The sequence below is a fragment of the Prinia subflava genome, chromosome 27 (genome assembly GCF_021018805.1).
Source record: "Prinia subflava isolate CZ2003 ecotype Zambia chromosome 27, Cam_Psub_1.2, whole genome shotgun sequence".
Classification (NCBI taxonomy): Eukaryota; Metazoa; Chordata; class Aves; order Passeriformes; family Cisticolidae; genus Prinia; species Prinia subflava.
Genome location: NC_086273.1, coordinates 3362659 through 3382560, shown reverse-complemented (window position 1 = coordinate 3382560; position 19902 = coordinate 3362659). Strand labels below are relative to the sequence as shown.

The following is a 19902-nucleotide window of genomic DNA, read 5'->3' as shown; positions in this document are numbered from 1 at the left end:
TTACCAGCAGCCCATAACTGCTGATCCACAGCCAACACCTTTCCCCAACCCTGAGAAATGCCTGCGACTCTCACACTGCTCCACTGTGGCTGTGGGAGTTGGCAAAATGCTTCTTTTCCTTCCTGTCCCAGCCTCCTTTGTCCCTGGAGGATTTCGGATCCCAGGTAGGGTTCTGTGGTCTGGACTATTTGTACTCTGTATCCACTTAGTCACAGAAAATTCCTCAGTGCCACAGTCTGATCCCAGCATTGCTGCTGAGTTTCAGTGGCTCAGGATGTCATCTCCATACCAGAACAGGGCTCCAAGAGGGTTCTGATGTTTCCATTCCTCCAGTTCTTTTGCCACTTGGTTTCCATATATGGGGGGAGTATTTTTAAACCCCTGTGGTAGAACTGCCCAAGTCAGTTGGACTCTTTTCCCTGTGTTTGGATTTTCCCATTCAGAAGTAATTACTTCTTGGCTTTTAGTACTCAAAAGGATACAGAAAAAGCCACCTTTCAAATCTGATACTGTGAACCATTTTAGGTTTTCACTCCAGGTTGTTAGCAAGGTACAAGGATATTTTATTGATTGGGTCTGTATCTTCTACTGTCTCATTTATGGTTCTGAGGTCCCCTACCAGCCACTAATCCTCTCCATTTGCCTTCTAACTGGCAAAATAGGGGTATTACATTTGGATTCACATTCCTTCAATAAGCCTTGTTTTATTAATTCGTCCATAAGGGATAATAACCACTTATGACTTTGTATTTTCCAAGGGTATTGCTTTTGCCTTCCTGGTCCTGCTCAGGGGTTCAATTTATTTCTTACAGGCTCTGCTTTTTTGGGTTACCGGGGCACCTCTCCAGCCCAGGCTACCAGATTTACTGCATCCTCAAGTGATACAGATGGCAGATGGATCACATCGGAATTTGAACTGTAGTGCAAAAAGAGAGGCTTCCACGTAATTACATTCTGGAGTAATAGCCTGTATTTTGCCATTTTCATGTTGATTTTAGCATTCAGTTTTTCCAATAAATCATCCAAGCAGAGGCTTTAGTAAATTGGGTAGATACAAAAACTGGGGAGCCATCCATTGTTTTGATAATTTAAAATCAATGGGCTGGGAAAATGGCCGAGTTGCATGATTCCCTCTTGCATCAATGATTGTTATAGAATCATTATTCAAGTTTCCTTTTGCTGTATTTAGCACAGAGTGACCAGCTCCCATGTCCACTAAAAATTCTACCTCCCCATTGACCTCCACCCTCCTCAGCTTAGCAGTGACCCGAGGTTCTGCTGGGAAAGCATCCTCTGGTCCCCTCAGTGACCATCGGTGATGGCCACAGGACGGGGGTTTGTGCTGTAACTGCAGACAGTCGCTTTTCAAACGCCTTTCTTTCCTACAGTGTGCACATTGATTCACGCCCAGTCTCTCTTCTTTCTTCCTCTGCTATTCTTTGATGAGCTCTCAGGGAGAAGATTGATTGAATTGTGGAATAACTCACTTTGGAAGAGTGTCCTTTGCAACAGAGCCTTCAACTGCATCAGCTGTGGCTTCACTTACAACTGTTCTGACTGGTTCTGGTAATCCCCCTGCCCTGGGGTCACTGGAGTGTGGAAGCATCTGAAGTAATTGCAGTTTGCTCAGTTTTACTCAGCTGTGCAGCAGAAGGTGCTACAGGGGTCTCTGAAGCAGTCAGAGCCCCCACTCAGGCTGGTGATCACTGCATTTCTGCACAAGAATCAGCCTGGGCACAGCAGGATCTGCCCATCTCTAGGGCTGCCCCGAGTTCCCCCCTGGAGAGGTCCCAAACATTTCAGTCCCAGTTAATTCTGAAGGTGACTCATTTTTGCTCATTTTGGAGTTGGTTCACTTTGAAGGCTCTTGACTGAACTCAGTCCCTTGGTTTCAAGCTGATGGCCTGTCTCAGACCAGTCTCTGCTCTGGTCTGTGTGGACAAAGAGATGGGAGAGTCCTTGGGCCACCCAGGGGACCGATGGCTTCAGTGCTCTGGTTGCACATCAACAGAGCTTTGTTTCACTGCTTCAGACCCCCCCTCTCCTCTTCTCCCCCTGGGCATTTTAAATCATCCTATTTTCAAAGTCATCTGCTCTGCTCTTCTCCATGTCTAAAAGCAAAACAAAGTACCTGAAACGGAAAACACCAGTCTTTATTGCATATATTTTTGTCATGCTTCTTCTCTTAAGTCTGTATTTTGGTTTAAAAACAGAGCAACTTAATTAATCAGGGATTTGAGACTTGAATTGTGAGTCTCATCTACTCCCCTGCAGGCAGCCAGGAGAATTTGTTTTCTCCAGGCTCCCTCTGTAGTCAGTAGAGACAAGAGAACACTCTGGAGGCTGGCTGCTCCCAGCTGGCACACAAAAGGAAGGTTACAAATCTCTTCCTGGCACTTTTCTCTTGCTCTGCACTCGGGTCTTTTGATAGCAATAGCAATGCAGGACTGCATGGGAACAGGTGCATTTTGGTGCAGACAGGTGACAGCTGAGATTGTGACACTGGATCCATAATAAATTTTCTTTTCCTCATTCAGAGTACTGAAAAACCAAGAACTACTGGGTCCCTATTCCATCCTCCCCTTTCCTTTCCTGAAGAGCCAGAGAGGAAAAAGCTGTGGAAGAAAGCAGAGGGTTGCAAAAGAGATATTTGGCATTGCTTATTTTGGAGTCAACAGATCCTCAGGGACTCCTGGTCCAAAGGCAAGGACTGAATAACAGAAACGAGGGATTTCAATGTACAGATTGGATGTAATTTCACAGTTTAGTGTTTGTGCTGTAGATGAGAGGTGTTTGGCACAGGGGTGTGAAAGATGTTTGCAGTAGGTCTGAGTGAGCTGGGAATTTCCCAGGAATGGGGGAATATAGCCAAGAGCCTCTTCAGAATCCTCTGTTCTGGTGAGAGAATTCTTTGGGAGTGTTTGGAAAAGGTAGACAAAAGACAATAAAATCTCTATGGATTTTACCTGAAATGGGAAACAGAACAATCAGGGTGTGAGGATTGTTTGAAGCACAATCTCAGTGCTGTATAGCAAAACTGCAGGAAAAGAAAGAAGCAGAGAAGGATAGAAATGTTTGTCCAGACTGGGAAATTATTACACTTGTTTTTGCTGTGTTCCTGTCTCAGCAGGATGAGCTGGGATTCAGCATGGGACCAGAAAATGGAACAGCAGTTACTGAGTTCATCCTAGAGGGGTTCCCAGAGCTTGATCCAAGACTGCAGCTATTTTTCTCTGGGGTCCTTCTTCTCATGTACGTGACAACAGTGATGGGGAATGCAACCATCATTTTCCTTGTGTGTGTGCATCACCACCTGCAAACCCCCATGTACTTTTTCATCAGCAACCTGGCCTTCCTGGAGATCTGCTTTACATCCTCCACAAGCATCAAACTGTTTGTGATGCTGAGTTGTGGCCAGAACAGTCTCTCACTAAGCAGCTGCTTTGCCCAGAACTATTTCTATTTTGCTCTGGGCTGCACAGAGTTTGTCCTGCTGGTTGTCATGGCCTTTGACCGCTATGTTGCCATCTGCCACCCTTTGCTCTACGCTGCCATCATGAAGCCTCAGCTCTGTGTCCGCCTGGTTGTTGCTGCTTGGGTCCTGGGCTTTGCCCTGCTGAGCTACCGGCTGCTCTTCCTCTCTGAGCTGTCTTTCTGTGGCTCCAAGATCCTCCATTTCCTTTGTGACAACTCCCCCTTGTTCAGACTGTCCTGCTCTGACACCAGCCTGCTTTGGAAAACAGACTCTGTCTTCATATCGTGTGTTGTGCTGGGTTCCTTATGTCTGACTCTGACATTTTACATTTGCATCCTTTCCTGTGTTCTGCATCTTCCAGCAGCCTCTGGGAGGAGGAAAGCTTTGACTACGTGTTCTTCCCATCTCATCACCTTATCCATTGCCTATGGGAGCTGCATTGCTCTCTACACGTGTCCTGCAGAAGATGTTTCCTTGAGGACCAACAGAATTGTAGCTCTGCTGAACACAGTCCTGTACCCATTCCTAAATCCATTCATCTACAGCCTTCGGAACAAATCTGTGATCCTGGCCCTGAACAAATCCATTGCCAGGGCAAGAACAAAGCTTTTCCCCTAACCATGGTGCATATCTGGAAAGCCATCCCAAGAATCTGGGATCATGTGTTACCCAATACCAGTGCCTGTGTGTGCAGCCTCCAAACACGGCTGCCTCAGGAGATGGATGCTCCTGCAGGGCTGTGTCAGGTTAAGAGGTAAGAGACTCATCTGCACACCCAGGCAGGGCAGCAACAATGGCAGGAGGAGAAACTCAGTTCATTCTCTGCCCTGGCTGCTCCCGGGCCCATCTCTGGAGAGCCACCAGCTCATTAAGAGCCCATCTCCAAAAGAGAGAAGAGCTCAGAGGAACAGTGCAAGTGACAATCCAAATTACAGCTCCTGAGCAATGGACCCCCTGTCCCAGCTCCTTTCCTGGGACAGCCACCAGCCCTGGTGCCCAGTTTGAAACCCCAAAGTCACTGAGAGCAGGTCACCATTTGGACTAAGGAGATTGCTGCCCTGGTGTGTAGGACACATTACGGGATGGAGGGGAAGAGCAGTTTTGGATAGCACAGGACTTGTGGGAAGGTAAGGACTCAGCCAGAGCAGTCTGCCCTGTGTTCCCATTTACCTTAAATTCTACCTCCTGTGTGAGCAAATCTCTGTTCTGCCTGAGCACAGGAGCCTGGGGGTGTGAGGGCAGCAGCTGGAGGAGGGCACAAACAGCCCATCTGCCAATGGTGCCGGCCACAGAGTGACCAGAGGGACTGGACTGAAGGGTTTGGGGTGTGGGTGTGTCTGGTCTGCACCAGCACCTCAGTGGGGCTGTGGCCTCGGGGCTCAGCTGTGCCAATGCCTCAGCTGGTGAGACTGGAATCCAGGGGAAGCTGCTGAGCAGAGGAGTGTCTGAGCACAGCTGCTGCAGGGATCCGTGTACAGGGATGGACATGGAATGGCACAGACTGGACCAGGATAGGCCATTGGGAATGATCTGCAGTTCAGAGCAGAATGATGGTCTCGTCCATCTGCCCGAGGCCTCCAGGGCTGACCAAAAGTTAAGCAGTCATTAAGGGCACTGCCCAAATGTCTCTTCAACACTGACAGGCTTGGGGCACCAACCACCTCTCCAGGGAGCCTGTTCAGTGTTTGACCACACTGTCAGGAAAGAAACACTTTCTCCTGTGCAGTCTAAACCGTCCCTGGTACAGCTTTGAACCATTCTCACACGTTCCATCACAGGATATCAGGGAGAAGAGAAAGGGAAATGCAGGGCAGAGCCAGGGGGGCAGTGAGATGGGAGTGTGCAGCCTGCAGGGACACAGGGACAGCTGTGGGACAGCGCAGGACAAGCTGTGCTGGGCATGGCCAAGGGCCCTGGCAGGGCTGGCAGTGCCCAGGAGAAGCCAAGTCTTGGTGCCCTGGGGCACAGCAGGGTCTGTGCCACCAAGGGCTGTGAGGGGACACCTTGTCCTGAGGCCGTGGGGCCTCCTGGCACAGCCCCAGCAAGGCTGGGCACTGTCACCCCCTTGTCCTGCCCTCAGCATTGTCCCTCCTCTCAGGACCTGAGGTTGAAGGGTTCAGCAATAAATGCACCACGGGGCTCAGTGGGATCAAGCAAGTCCTGACAAACCATGGCTGTGCCTTGATTTCCCCCTGGTCTGGTGCAGTTCATGAGGAAGGTTTTCTACTGCAGCTATGGAGAAAGGTTTCAAAGACCTTCTAAGAAATACACAGTCCTGTTAGAAAGGGTCTGTTTTAATACTGTTCTCATTGGAGCAGAGGTGATTGCAGCATTCTGTGACTGACACTGATCCAGGGTCTCTCCTCAGGAGGCCTGGCCTGCTCAGAGAAGCTGTGCCTTGAGGGCTGAGCCAGTGTGGACAACCTTGCTGCACATTGCCCAAGCCCATCCTGTGTGTCCTCCCTCACCTGGGACCTGCTTTGCTTGGAGAGCTGCTTGCACTCAGGAATAAAGGGGGTTTTTAGTTTTTGAAGCAATGTAAATCTCCTAATTTTCCCCACTGAAAACAGCCCCACTCCTCAAGTGTGTGCCAGCCCAAGGTGCCACCAAAACCCCTCCAGCCCTGCCCTGGGCCAGCTGTGAGGGTGGGTCATCATCCCAACCTGCACTGGGCCCTGCAAGGGGCTGTGCCCACTGTGAAATACAAAGTTCAGTTTCGTGTCAGGGAAATGAAGAAAATCTGTGTAATTGTAGTTGTGGAACACGGCCATGGGACAGTTATAAAGATGAGTTCTAGTAAACAACCAAGGAAATCATTGAATAAGGTTTTTGAACAAACTTTGCTTGCAATTACCTATTATAAGTCTTAAGCTATTCTGTAATAAATGTCTTTTAATTATAACTTTAGAAGCTTGTTTTTTATTAAAGAATTTTTAACTGTAATTTTAGAATGTAAAAAGGCTTTCTCACAGACTGGTAAAAAAACATCCTGGATACGGAAGAAAGATTTCAGCTCGCTGATTTATGGTTCTTGAAAAAAGGAAAATGAACATCACTATCAAAGACTGATAGACCTGGAAAATAGAAGCTGGACCCCACATCTGGAAGCTGGACCCCACCACCTGGGATACATATCCTGGATGTACATCCCGGAATATTGAAATTTAAAAGAGACCACAATAGGTACTGAATAATGATGTTAAAAATTGGAAATAGGAACTGCTGAGAAGAGCTTATGAATATGTATGAATATAGCCAATAAAATCCCAGCAAGTCCAGCAATCAGTGTGCAGACAGAAGGGAAAATCCTTCCGCTGTACCCAGCGCTGTCTTTGCTCACACTTTACCATGCAAATTAATTAATTATTAAATTGAATTGCTGCTAGATATATTGACTGTGTCAAGCATCTCATTTCTAACACCTTGCAGGCTGACTCTGTTTGGACAATCTGTTCCTCACCCCCAGCATCACCATGTCTGACATGGCCTACCTCGGACTGAACTCCCAAATCATTAAAAATCCAAGCATTTTTCTTTAAAAAAGAATTTAATAATATTAAAAAAGATATAATAGCAGTTTTGTTTTTGTAATTAAAGAATTCTGTATTTTTATTAACTAATTTTTATATTTATAAGAACATAGCTATATATTTTTAGCAACCAAAAAAAAAATTCTCATTAGTTTCAAGCAACACAATTCCCTTCATTAATTACTTGGCCACTTTTGGCTATTCATTTCATCCTCTTTATGCTAATCAGTCCCATTTTTTGTTCTTTTGTCATATTTTTAATAATTATCTCAGACGGGGTAAAAGGGGCATTTTAAGGTCCATTTATACATTTCTAGGGAACATTTGTGGCAGTCCTGGGTCTGGGGAGTGAATTTAGAGAGAACGTGGGAGTCTGCAGGACACTTGGGGGATCCGGGCGGGCACTTGGAGGGGCCTTAGGGATTCTGTCGGACAATTCGGGGTCCGGGGGAGCACTTGGGGCTCCAGGAGGCACTTGGAGGTCAGGGAGGGGAATCTGGGGGCCCTTCGGGGTCCGGGCGGGCACTTGGGGGGCTCTGAGGGGGCTCTCTGGGGCGCGGGGCATGATGGGAGTTGTAGGCGCGGGTAGGACACGGTTGAACGGGGCCGCGGAGCATCACGGGAGTTCAAAGCACAGCGCCAATGGCTCTCAGGGGCGCGGGGCATGCTGGGAGATGAAGTCACGGCTGGAATAGCGCTCTACCGGCGCCGCGGAGCATGCTGGGAGCTGTAGTCCCGGAAGTGGCTCGAACAGGGCGTTTGGGGATCGGGGAAGGCACTTGGGGGACACTTTTGGGTCCGAGCCGCGAGTGCAGGTCCTCAGCAGGGAATGTACACGGTTCGGGAGCACTTGGGGGAGCTTGGGGAGCTCTAACCGGGCTCTTTAGGGCGCGGGGCACTGCATGAGTTTCCGGCGCGGAACTGTGTTATGAGGGGCTCTGAGGCCGCGGGGGATGACAGGAGATGAATTCCCAGAAGCGGCTCTAACGGGCATCTGTGGGGTTGGAGCATTCAGGGGATCTGGGGACGCTTTTGGGGGGTCACGAACTGGCGCTGAGGGGATCTTACAGACCCTGGAGGGTCTGGGGGACACTGATGGGACACACGGGGGGCGATACCGGGGTTCTGTGGAGCGCGGGGCATGACGGGAGTTATAGGCAAAAAGAAAATGATGGCGCCGACACCAGGCACCGCCTCCGAGGCCCCGATCCCCGGCGCTGATTGGCTGCGAGTGATGATTGGCAGAAGGCTCGGCGAATGGGCGGAGGTGAGAACAGCCCATTCAACCCCTGCAGTGCAACCCAGTGCAGCCCAGTTCATCCCCAGTACAGCCCAGTACAGCCCCTCCAGTACAGGCCCTCCCAGTACAGCCCAGTACCTCCCAATACACCTGAGTTCATTCCCATTCCCTTCCAGTTACTCCCAGTGTCATCAGTAGTGCACTCCACTGTCCCCCAGTCTTCCCCAATGTGTTCCCAGTGTCCCCAGTTTGTCTCAGTATCCCCCAGTGTCACTCCCAGTGTGTCCTGGTATTTCCCAGTATGTCTCAGTTCACCCCCACAGTCCATCCCAGTCCACCCACATTCCCCCTCAGCATTCCTCGTGTTCCCAGGTTGTCCCAGTCCTCCCCAGTGTCACTCCCAGTATGTCCCAGTGTCTCCCACAGTTTTCCCAGTGTTCCCCAGTATGTCCCAGTCCTCCCCAGTGTTTCCAAGGAAACTGGAACTGCTCACGGTGTCCGTGGCCCCCAAACCCAGCAGTGGGGTCAGTGCAGTGTCCGTGGGCACAGCCCCTTGCAGGGCCCAGTGCAGGTTGGGATGATGACCCACCCTCACAGCTGGCCCAGGGCAGGGCTGCAGTGGCTTTGGTGGCACCTTGGGCTGGCACACACCTGAGGAGTGGGTCTGTTTCCAGTGGGGAAAATTAGTAGAATTTAATTTGCTTCAAAAACTAGAAACCCCCTTTTTTCCTGAGTGCAGGCAGCTCTCCAAGCAAAGCAGGTCCCAGGTGAGGAAGGACACACAGGATGGGCTTGGGCAATGTGCAGCAAGGTTGTCCACACTGGCTCAGACCCAAGGCACAGCTTCTCTGAGCAGGCCAGGCCTCCTGAGGAGAGACCCTGGATCAGTGTCAATCACAGAATGCTGCAATCACCTCTGCTCCAAAGAGAGCAGTAATAAAAGACACCCTTTAAAACACGAATGTGTATTTCTTTGAAGCTCTGAAAATCTTCCTCCATAATTGTAGTATAAAACCTTCCTAATGTACTACACCTGACCAGAGGCAGAGCCATGGTCATAGTCAGGGAGAAAGTCTGATTGATTGTCAGCCATGAAGAGGCTTGATTTCCATATCTGTCATCACTGCCCGCAGTGTTCTGCTCACATTGGAACCTGGGGACACTTTCTTAGTTGTGTTTCTCTGTGGGACCCATTAAAACTTCAAGAAATTTCAGTGTTTCAATTGAACTTTGAGTTCTTGAGAAGTTTTCTGAACTTCTGAAATTTGTCTAATTAAACACAGAAGAATTGAAAACTTAATTATTTCCCAGCGGCTGGTTTTGTTTGCGTGTTTTGAACAAATGTTAATGAGCATTTGACAACTAAGTTCTCAACTGAAGAGCTGAAGAAAAAAGAGACCTCTGGAAAAGTCAAATTCATCCCCACCCTCCCAGTGGCTGAGGGTCCATCCTCCTCAGGGCAGCAATGACCAGGAATGGGCACAGTTTTGTGGCTGCCCCAGCTTTGGGCAGGGCCCTGGGCCTGCAGCAGGAGCAGCTCCTGAGGGCCACAAGGCCGGGGCTCTTGTGCTGGCCTGGGCAGATGGGATGGCAGCAGGGGCTGCAGAGCTCTCAGCATCCCCTGCAGAGGAGAGCAGGGCACACAGGGAGCCTCCTTTTCCTTTGGCCAGGCCCCTTGCCCATGGCTGGGGCTGAGTCCTGTGTGAGCTGCGGCTGCTGCTGTGCCCTTGCCAGGGGCTGAGGCCGTGGGGCCCTGCCCAGAGCAGCCTGGCCTGAGCAGAGCTGTGGGGCCAGAGCCAGCTGGGCTGTGCTGGGGAGAGGCCCTTGGTGCTGCCCAGAGCTCAGGGCAGCTGGCAGAGCTTGCAGGGAGCTGGGCTGGGCTGGGAGAGCCTCCAGAGAAACCATCAGTGTCCATCTCAGCCTGGGTGAGCGTGCAGGGGCCAAGAAAAGCACCCCAGGGTGCACAGGGTCTGTGTGTGGGAGCTGAGCTTGTGACCCCTGGAGCCTCCCAAGTGCTGGGGCTGCACCTCCAGCTGCAGAGGAGATGGGACAGATGGGAGAGAGACCAAGAATTCCTGCTGGGTTCTTGTTTGTGTTTGCTTCTACAGTGACCTGGATCCATATGCAGAGGAGGAGTTTTCTGTCAGATAATACCTGAAGACTAAAAAGAATAATATTGATAAAAAAGAATTTTCAGCTGGAAAAAATATTTAATATATAATACTGTTAAAAATGGATCAGCTAATTTAATAATTAAAGGAATTTTTTGAATAATTAAAGTATAATTTTTGGAAAAAGCTACAAGCTAATCAGCACTGAGCCCGACAGTTGGAACAGGGGGAACTTGAATTCAGCCTCTATCACACCACATTCCACGTGGTTCTTCAATGCTGCTTTTGCAGAGTTTCTTCTTATACATTTTCCAAGCTCTGCAGGATACTGGAGTTGTCCCTATAATTTTTAGCATATTAATGTTGTTTTCTTTCTTTCCGCTGCATAGGACGAAAGTTTTCCTGGAATTGGGTGAATAATTCATATGAAAATCTTTTGGAATACATTTCTTCTGGGGACAAATATTATCTCATCATGGATGCGTATCGAATGCACATCGCAGGGGTTTCACTCGACCAATAATCCTCTGAGACACGCATTTCTGGAGACAGCCATCATCTCTGGAACCTGAATAATTTGGTGCACATCGCTTCCCTGTCACCTGGCTTTCGTAGAGAATGCTGTAGTTTTAATATTTAGCACGAATTACATTTCAACACGTATTACAATACACAAAAAGGAAAAAGAGACACATATGATCAGAAGAGCATATGAGAGGATGAGAATCATTGATGTTTTAAAGCTGTTCCAATCCTTTCCTCAGGGCTTCCTTGAGATGAGAGGTGACCTCCAGAGGCCTGAGCTCTCTATCCTGGCAGCTTTTGTATGGGAAAATCCTCTCATATAGGGAATTTTGCAGGGCAACTATCAATTTTAGCTGTGGGCACCTGGATAGACGGATGGTTCTTTTCCACAGAAAGGAAAACACAGAGCCCCAGTGTTCCAGGGGCTGATGTGAGGCAGCCCTCAGCATTCCAAGATCAGCTGGAATTCTCAGGTGGCCCCTGGGAGGCCAAACCAGCCAGATCTGTTCCATCTCCCCTTGGTTCCATGAGATCCTGCAGGGTCACAATGTTCTCCTTGCTTCTGAGGTGTCACCATGGCCCCTTGGTTCCATGAGGCCATGCAGTGTCACAGTGGCCCTTTGGCTCTGTGGGGCCCTGCAGTGTTACCATGGTCTCCATGATTCCCTGGGGCCTTGCAATGCCACGATTGTCTTCATGGATCCATGGTACCCCACTGTGTCACACTGGCCTTTGTTTCCATGGGGCTCCACAGTGTCACAATGGTCCCCCCTTGTTTCCATGAGGCCGTGCAGTGTCACAGGGGTCTCCTTGGTACCCCAGTGTCACAATGGACTCATGGTGCAATGAGGCCTTGAAGTGTCACAATGGCCTCCAGCATTCCATGAGGCCCTGCATGATCACAACTGACATTTGATTCCATGAGTCCCACACTGTTCCATGAATCCTTCGTTCCATGGGGCCCTGTAGTGTCACATTTGTCTCCTTGGTTCCATGGTGCCTCACAGTGCCACAATTGCCCTTTGGCCCAACACAGCCTCACAGTGTCACCATGGACTCCTTGGTTCCATGGGGACACAAAGTGCCACAGTGGCCCTTTGGTTTCACAAGGCATCGAAGTGCAGAAATGGCCTCTGTGGTTTCATGTGGCCATGCTGTGCCAAAATGGACCTGTGGTTCCATGATGCCCCATAGTGTTGCAATGGACTCCTTGGTTCTGCACTATAAGAATGTCCCCTTGGTCCCTTGGAGCCCCACAGTGTCACTATGGTGCCCTTGATTCCATGAGGCCCCACAGTGTCACAAGGGCCTCCTTGGTTCCATGATGCCCTGCAGTGTAACAAAGCTCTCCTTGGTTCCATGGTGTCAGTATGGCCACTTTGTCCCCTGGAGCCCCACAGTGTCACTCTGGTCCCCTTGATTCCATGCTGTGCTACAATGGCCCCTTGGTTATACAAGGCCCTGCAGTGTCATAGTGGTCCCTTGGTTCCGTGAGGCAAAGCAGAATCAGAATGGCCCCTTTGTTCCATGGAGTGACACCACAGTGTCACTGTGATCCCATTGGTCCCACAGGGCCCCACAGTGTCACAATGGACCTTTGGTTCCATGAGGTACCTCAAGGTCTCAGTGGCCCCTTGGCTCCCTGTGGCCCCGCTGTGTCACAGTGGCAGGTGGTTACATGGGCCCCCATAGTGTCAAAATGGTCTCCTTGGTTCTGTGAAGCCCAACAGAGCCACACTGGACCCTTGGTTCCCTGAGGCCCTGCAGGGTCACAATGGAGTTCTGGTTCCATGACCTTTTGCACTGTCAGCAATGCTCTGAGTTCTGCAGTGTCACCATGGATCTGTTGCGAGAAAGGAGCTGAGTATCAAACAGGCATCAACATGATTAGGTTTGATCTCTCCGTTTATTCCTTCTATTCCACTTTTATCAGGTTACAGACAGGAAAGCAAGCACAGCTAAACAGTTGGTGATTGGCTAAAAGTACATATACATAGACATTAAATGATTGTTCATTGGGCCACATTTTTTGGCCTATAGTTTACCTTTTGTTCTACCTTATGAATAGCATTCTGTTTTCTACATCCATGAGAAAGCCTAACAAGTTGTTACACACCTTCAGCATCAGTGAGGAAGCATCTGCGAGAAGGCACACTAAATTATTACAATTGCTACTTTCTTATTAATTCAGGGCCTACAAGACCAGCACAGGAGCAGTACAGACTCTCATACTGTTCCCTGGTAGCAGGGATTGTTCAAACCCCCATCAATAAATCATGACCTCGCTCTTCTAAAAATTCCTCTACATGGATCCTTTGTTCCATGAGGTTCCTTGGCATAACAGGATTACCTTGGTTCCAGAAGGTTCTGCAGTGTCACACTGGACCATTGGTTCCATTGGCAGCCCCACACCATCACAGTGACCCCATGGTTCCATGAGTTCCACACTGTCAGCAATGCTCTCCTCGGTTCAGGAGGCCCTGCTCTGATACAATGGACCTTTGGTTCCAGGGGGTTCCACTGCAGCACAATGGAGCCTTTGTTCCATGGGGTTCCAGAGTGTCACAGCTGACTCCTTGGTTCTGTGAGCCTCTGCTGTCACCAAATGGCCAAAATAGCAGAATAAGGGTCCTTAACACTCATTTGGTGTTTCAGAGGGCCTCCTTTATACAGGCCTGAGGTCCAACATGGGATAACTCCTAATCTTATGTGAACACGTGATTCTACACATGTGTTGCTTATATAGTTGCTAAATGTGTATTACAATTTAGTCATTTCCATAAAACCCACCTGAACGTCCCAGATTCACTCCTTGTTGTCTCTATCGCTGCACCCTTGAGCCAAATGTCTTCTCTTCCATCCATCCTCACTGAGAAAGCAGGCCCTGCATGCCTTGTTCCTGTGCTAAAAGTTCAAAGGAATAGTAAAAATGGAATTAACTCTTTCAATATCAAGCCCAAGGCTCTGTGTGCCCAGGCAGAGGCAGGCAGGACGCAGAGCTGTCAGCAAAGGAAGGGCCCAGCCAGGTGGGGCAGCTGAGGGATGACGACAGCCTGCAGGGACAGAGGCGCAGGGCATGGACACCGTAGCACAGCCTGGGCTGCACAGGGCACAGGCATGGGCAGCAGCTGAAAGGCCCTGACACAGCCAACTCCTGCAGCACTTGGGCCATGGCTGCTGGCCCTGGGCCTGAGGCATCAGGAGGGGACAAGTGACCCTTGCAGGCCTGGGGCCTCATTGCCTCCTTGTCCCTGCTCAGCAGCCTGGCAGGGGCCGCCCCATGGTGCTGCCCTTGGCATTGCACATCCCCACATCCCAGTGGCCTGGGAAGAGCCCTGAGCAAGGAGGGAGGGACAGGATCTGCCTTGGCAGGGGCTGGGGCTCAGGCCTTGGCCCTTGGCATTCCTGACACACATCCAGGTTTGGTCAGCATCAGAGACACCTTTGCCTTCTTTGTCCCCACCTGTCATCACTGCCTGCAGTGTTCTGCTCTAGCTGGAACCTGGAACACCAGTCATGTTTCTCTGTGAGACCCACCAAAACTTCAAGAAACTTCAGTGTTTCAATTTAATTTTGAGTTCTTGAGAAGTTTTTTGAACACTCTCTCAGGGACTGAGTCTCATGTAAACTACACCAAACCTCAAGAGACTCATTAAAGTCCTTGTGCTGTGTCTGTGCTGCTGAGCTGGGATGGGCTCCTGGAACAGAGGCAGCTCCTGGAAACCAAGAAAAGCTTTAAAAAGACATTTCTCCTCAGGAGCAGCTCCTCTCCCAGCCCAGCAGGGCTGAGGGCACTGCCTGCAGGTACCTGAGAGGAATGAAGCAGACAGAGGCTCAAAGAAACTGGAAGGAAAATTCAGAGCTTCTTTGTGGAGAAATCTTCCCCACTTCTGACAGGGTAAGTGTGTGGCTTCAGGGATCTCCTCAAGCTGAGCCAGGACAGCACTGAGGTGACTGTAAGGATGGCTCTGCTGCCCTTGCTGCTTTGGGGGAGGATGTGCTCCAGAGCGGGGCTGCCCTGGGCACCGTCAGAGGGACAGGGCAGGACGGCTCCTGCTGCCAGGGACGGCTGCAGGGGCTGAAGCTGGGGCTGCAGCCAGGGCTGCCCAGGGCTGTGGTGCAGAGCAGGTGCTGCAGCCCTGAGGGCTCTTGGCCAGCCCAGGGCATCTGCCACCTGCCAGGGGCAGCTCTCAGCCTGCCTGAGAGCTCCCATGGACTGTGGGGAGAAGTTGGAGGTGGAAGGAGCCAGCCCCATCAGGGCAGATTCCTGCTGCTGTGGAGATGGTGCTGCATGGCCAGGGCTGCTCTCAGCTTTCTCATGAAGGAAAGGGAAAGGGGCTGTCAGGGTTGTCTGTGTCACTGACACTCCTGCAGTGTCACCCTGGGCATCAGCAGATGTGCCTCAGATCTCCCGCAGAAAGGGCCTCCTCACCCTCCTCTAGCTACAGACAGCAGCAGCAGCACCTTGGCTTGCAGCATCTCTGTTTGTGTGAGCTGCCCTTAAGGCCCTGGTGCCAGGGAGATGCCCCTGGGCAGTGCCGTGAGCTGGGAGGGGTGTGCAGGGCAGAGCTGAGCCCCCAGGGCTGGGCTGGGCTTAGGGAGCAATGGCAGAGACAAGCCCTGGAAAGAGACAAAGTCTCTTCTCTCACAGTAGGCACAGCTGCAGGTAGCATAAAGGCAGATCAGTTCTGGATATACTTTCCTGTGCAGGAATCCAAATATGAAATAAAAAAAAAAATAAAATAAAATAAAAAACCAATTAAAGCACAGAGAGAGAGAGAGAGTGATAAGAGTTTAGGAAAATTTACTTTGAAATTGGAGATTTCAGAAAGTCCACATTTTCCAAGCACGTTTTAAGTGTTATCACCCTGAAATAAAAAGAGTTGTAATGAATAAAGGGGACCTCTCTGGGACCAGGAGATCTGACTGCAGTGAGACACAGGGAGCCCTGTTTTCCCTCTGTACTCCCCAGTGTTCAGGCTGAGATCAGTGCTGAAGATGAGGCAGGAACTCAGCAGCAAAAACCCAAACTCCTGAAGTCAAAAAAGTTTAGAAATATTCCTGCTCAAAAAGTGATTTTGATGGGAATCCAAATACATTATATAGGATTGACACAAGGAAGATGGTCCCAGTTTGTCAATGTCTTCTTTCAACAGTGCACGATGACCAGAGTGAAGCAATGTCCAACAGCAGCTCCATCAGCCACTTCCTCCTGCTGCCATTGGCACACACGCGGCAGCTGCAGCTCCTGCACTTCTGCCTCTTCCTGGCCATCTCCCTGGCTGCCCTCCTGGCCAACGGCCTCATCATCAGCGCCGTAGCCTGCGGCCACCTCCTGCACAGCCCCATGTTCTTCTTCCTGCTCAACCTGGCCCTCAGCGACCTGGGCTCCATCCTCACCACTGTCCCCAAAGCCATGCACAATTCCCTCTGGGACACCAGCAACATCTCCTACACAGGATGTGCTGCACAGGTGTTTCTGTTTATGTTTTTCATCTCAGCAGAGTTTTCCCTGCTGATGATCATGTGCTACGACCGCTACGTGTCCATCTGCAAACCCCTGCACTACGGGACCCTCCTGGGCAGCAGAGCTTGTGCCCACATGGCAGCAGCTGCCTGGGCCAGTGCCTTTCTCTACGCTCTGCTGCACACAGCCAATACATTTTCCCTGCCCCTGTGCCATGGCAATGCCCTGGGCCAGTTCTTCTGTGAAATCCCACACATCCTCAAGCTCTCCTGCTCCAAATCCTACCTCAGGAAACTTGGGCTTCTTGCTTTTAGTGCCTGTTTGGTATTTGCCTGTTTTGTGTTCATTGTTTTCTCCTATGTGCAGATCTTCAGGGCTGTGCTGAGGATCCCCTCTGAGCAGGGACGGCACAAAGCCTTTTCCACCTGCCTCCCTCACCTGGCCGTGGTTTCCCTGTTTGTCAGCACTGGCACATTTGCCTACCTGAAGCCCCCCTCCATCTCCTCCCCATCCCTGGATCTGTCAGTGTCAGTTCTGTACTCGGTGGTGCCTCCAGCCCTGAACCCCCTCATCTACAGCCTGAGGAACCAGGAGCTCAAGGCTGCAGTGTGGAAACTGATGACTCAACGATTTCAGAAACATTAATATCCTGGCCAATTTCTTTCAAGTAATTTGTAATAAAAGTCATCTTTAATACTTCTCGCTGCTTTGATTTTGGAGGTTATTTCTCTGTGTTTCACTTTTGAATTTTGTCCAAAAAGAAATGTCATTGTTTTAGTCCTTCGTTATTTTTTCTCTCTCCACTTTTGCTGTGGCCCCAGACAGTGTCAATAAGGACCTTTGATGTTTGTGCCTTTGAGTCAATAAAAATCGTTCTCCCAGTAAAGCTTTTAATTAAAGTCATCTTTGACACATCTTGGTGGTTTGGTTAATGGGTTTTTTTCTTTGTTTTATTTTTCAGTGATGTTCACAAAGAAATGCCATTGTTTCTTCCATTACTTGTATTCTTGTCGTCCATATTTTCTCTGGTGTGACAGAGACTTTGACTGTGACAATGACGAGCCGTGTTCTTGGTGGCTTTTAAATGAGCAAAAGGATCTCCCAGCAGAGTTTTCACTGGAGAATTCCCATTTTGTTCCCTTCTCTGTGGCTGCAGCAGCAGTGTCTGTGTGCAGAGCTGGGGCAGATCAGTGCTGGCACAGCAGCTGTGCCCAGCAGCAGCAGCACTTGGTGTTGCCAGTGCTGCTGCCGTGGCCCTGCCCCGCTGCCCTCCTGGCCCTGCTGTTGCTGTAGGGCCTGAGTGCTCTCGGGGCCGGGCACAGGGCTGGGGGTGGCAGTGCCGGGGCTGCAGCAGGGACAGGCCATGGGCACTGCTGGGGCAGCGCTGACGCCTCAGGCCAGGGCCTGGGGGCTGCAGGCTCCTTGCCCAGGCTCTCTCCACAACACGGCCAGGCCAATGCTCAGCACAGAAAAGCCCCGTCAGCAGCCCCAGGCTGGCCGTGGGCAGGCTGGGGGCAAACAGCAGGGCTGGGGCTCTGCAAGGTCCCTGGGGGAGACGGGAAGGAGCAGCAGAGCAGGGGCTGATCCATCCCCACTGCGCTGGACACCCCAGGGCAGCGTCCCAGAGCGTCCTCATGCACCTGCCAACAACATCCCCCCTCTGCAGCCCCGGCCTCTCCCCAGCTCACACAGGTGCTGCATCCTTGCAGGCACAGCCACAGCAGCACTGCCTCAGGAGCCCCTGTTTGCACTGCCCAGAGCAGGCGTCAGCACCCCCATGGTGTTGGTGTGGGGAGATGAACCTGAGTGAGCAAAAATGCCATCAGCCCCTGGGACCAGGAAGGGCTGTGGGACGGGAGGGAAACGACTCAGGTTTGTGGTGGCCTCTGAAGTCAGGCAGAAAGTTGCTTTCAATGAGCTGTGAGTTTCCTGTGCCACTGCAGACATTGTTGCTGAGAGCCAGGGCTGCCTGGCACCCACCCCCAAATTGCTCTGAGAATGTCCTTTGCTTCACTTTTTTTTTCTTTTCTGTGATCCAGATTTCTTCCTTTTGCCCATACCTGTTTGCCTTTTCTATCTAGCCACACTCCTCATTTCAGTTCCCAAGTTGTTGTCCTCCGCAGCAGCGGCCGGGGAGCAGAGGTCCTCCGGACAGACCCGGCCGCGGCTGGGAGTGTCCACTTCCCGCTGGCTCCTGCAGCCAGGCCCAGAGATCCGAGCCACGGCACCAAAACTGAGCTGCACAATGAGGACTTTGCAATTCAAACTGTAAAGCAGGTATGTTTTATTTCCAGCTGGGACGCACGGGGGATTTTCCACCATACCTGTGTACCTGGTTGAGACAGGTTTAATGTTTAAATACACTCAGATCCCACAAAACCACCCCTCCCTGCCCGCCCATTCCCCGCCCACTCTCCACCTCCTTGCACTTCATAGTATAATTGGTCTTCTCTGGTGCCATGGCTCCTGGTGGTGGCAGGCAGGGATCTTCTGATGAAGTAAGAGTTCTTCCTCAGTTGTTCACTGTTTGATCTCTGCCTCTGGGCAGGTGCAGTGAAGGTTTGGCTCATTCCCAGGTCAGTTTGTTCTGGCCAAAACCAGAAGCCTGGTTTTTACTGGATTTTTAAGCCACAGGTTCTGTTTATTGAGTTTTCACAACACCTAAGTCTTGCTTTACTGAGTTTTCACAAAATACACAATATACATCTTATCTCTAGGGTCTTTACCAAGCAACTAAATTCTTATGTGTTCTGTTACAAGTTATTTTTCTGCTTTTAAAAGATTGCTAAATAAGCTTTACATTTCTGCTTCCCCTCCACCTGCTTAAGCCCATTAAATGTTTCTAAAATTCTGAATTTTCATATATATATGTTTCCTATATCAAAGTGGCTATAATTACCAGGATCCTCCTACCCACTCTTCTTGTGAATGCACATCACATTGGGCAGCTTCCAGTCCTCTGGAACCTCACCAGTGAGCCAGGACTGTTGGTCAATGATGCAGAGCAGCTTCACAAGCTCATCTGCCAGCTCCCTCATCACCCTGGGCTGGATCCCATCTGGGCCCATGGATTATGAACATCCAAGGGGCTCAGCAGTTCTCTGACTGCCTCCTCCTGGAGAACAGGGGCACCAATCTGCTCCTGACACCCCTCCATGATCCACACTGGGGAATGGCCAAATGAGTGTGGGGAATGTGGGAAGGGCTTCAGCTGCAGCTCCCACCTGATCATCCACCAGGTGATCCACACAGGTGAGAGGCCCCACGAGTGTCCTGAGTGTGGGAAGAGGTTTCAGACCAGCTCACATCTCCTCCTGCACCAGCAGATTCACACAGAGGAGAGGCCCTTCCGCTGCCCTGACTGCAGGAAGGGCTTCAAGCACAACTCCCACCTCGTCAGGCACCAGTGCATCCACACTGGGAGAGGCCCTGCAAGTGTGGGGAATGTGGGAAGAGCTTCAGCACAAGCTCCAGCCTGATCTGCCACCAGAGGATCCACACCAGGGAACAGCCCTACGAGTGTCTCCAGGGTGGGAAGAGCTTCACCCAGAGCT

The 19902-nt window shown here is 50.6% G+C and overlaps 4 protein-coding genes across 4 annotated transcripts in view; 3 read left to right on the top strand and 1 right to left on the bottom strand.

The window, feature by feature from the left end:
* Nucleotides 1-19902, bottom strand: part of LOC134562421 (olfactory receptor 14A16-like) — a 391199-nt gene that overhangs the window by 227934 nt on the left and 143363 nt on the right. The gene's annotated exons all lie outside the window — the stretch shown is intronic.
* LOC134562442 (olfactory receptor 14A16-like) overlaps nt 1-19902 on the top strand; it is a 114544-nt gene that overhangs the window by 84720 nt on the left and 9922 nt on the right. The gene's annotated exons all lie outside the window — the stretch shown is intronic.
* LOC134562362 (olfactory receptor 6M1-like) lies at nt 2826-6982 on the top strand. The gene is made up of 2 exons (XM_063419738.1): nt 2826-4602; nt 5844-6982. The coding sequence occupies exon 1, from the start codon at nt 3149-3151 to the stop codon at nt 4091-4093; it is 945 nt and encodes a 314-aa protein (XP_063275808.1). The 5' UTR covers nt 2826-3148; the 3' UTR covers nt 4094-4602; nt 5844-6982.
* LOC134562398 (olfactory receptor 14J1-like) lies at nt 15829-17076 on the top strand. Its single transcript, XM_063419777.1, has one exon. The coding sequence runs from the start codon at nt 16004-16006 to the stop codon at nt 16991-16993; it is 990 nt and encodes a 329-aa protein (XP_063275847.1). The 5' UTR covers nt 15829-16003; the 3' UTR covers nt 16994-17076.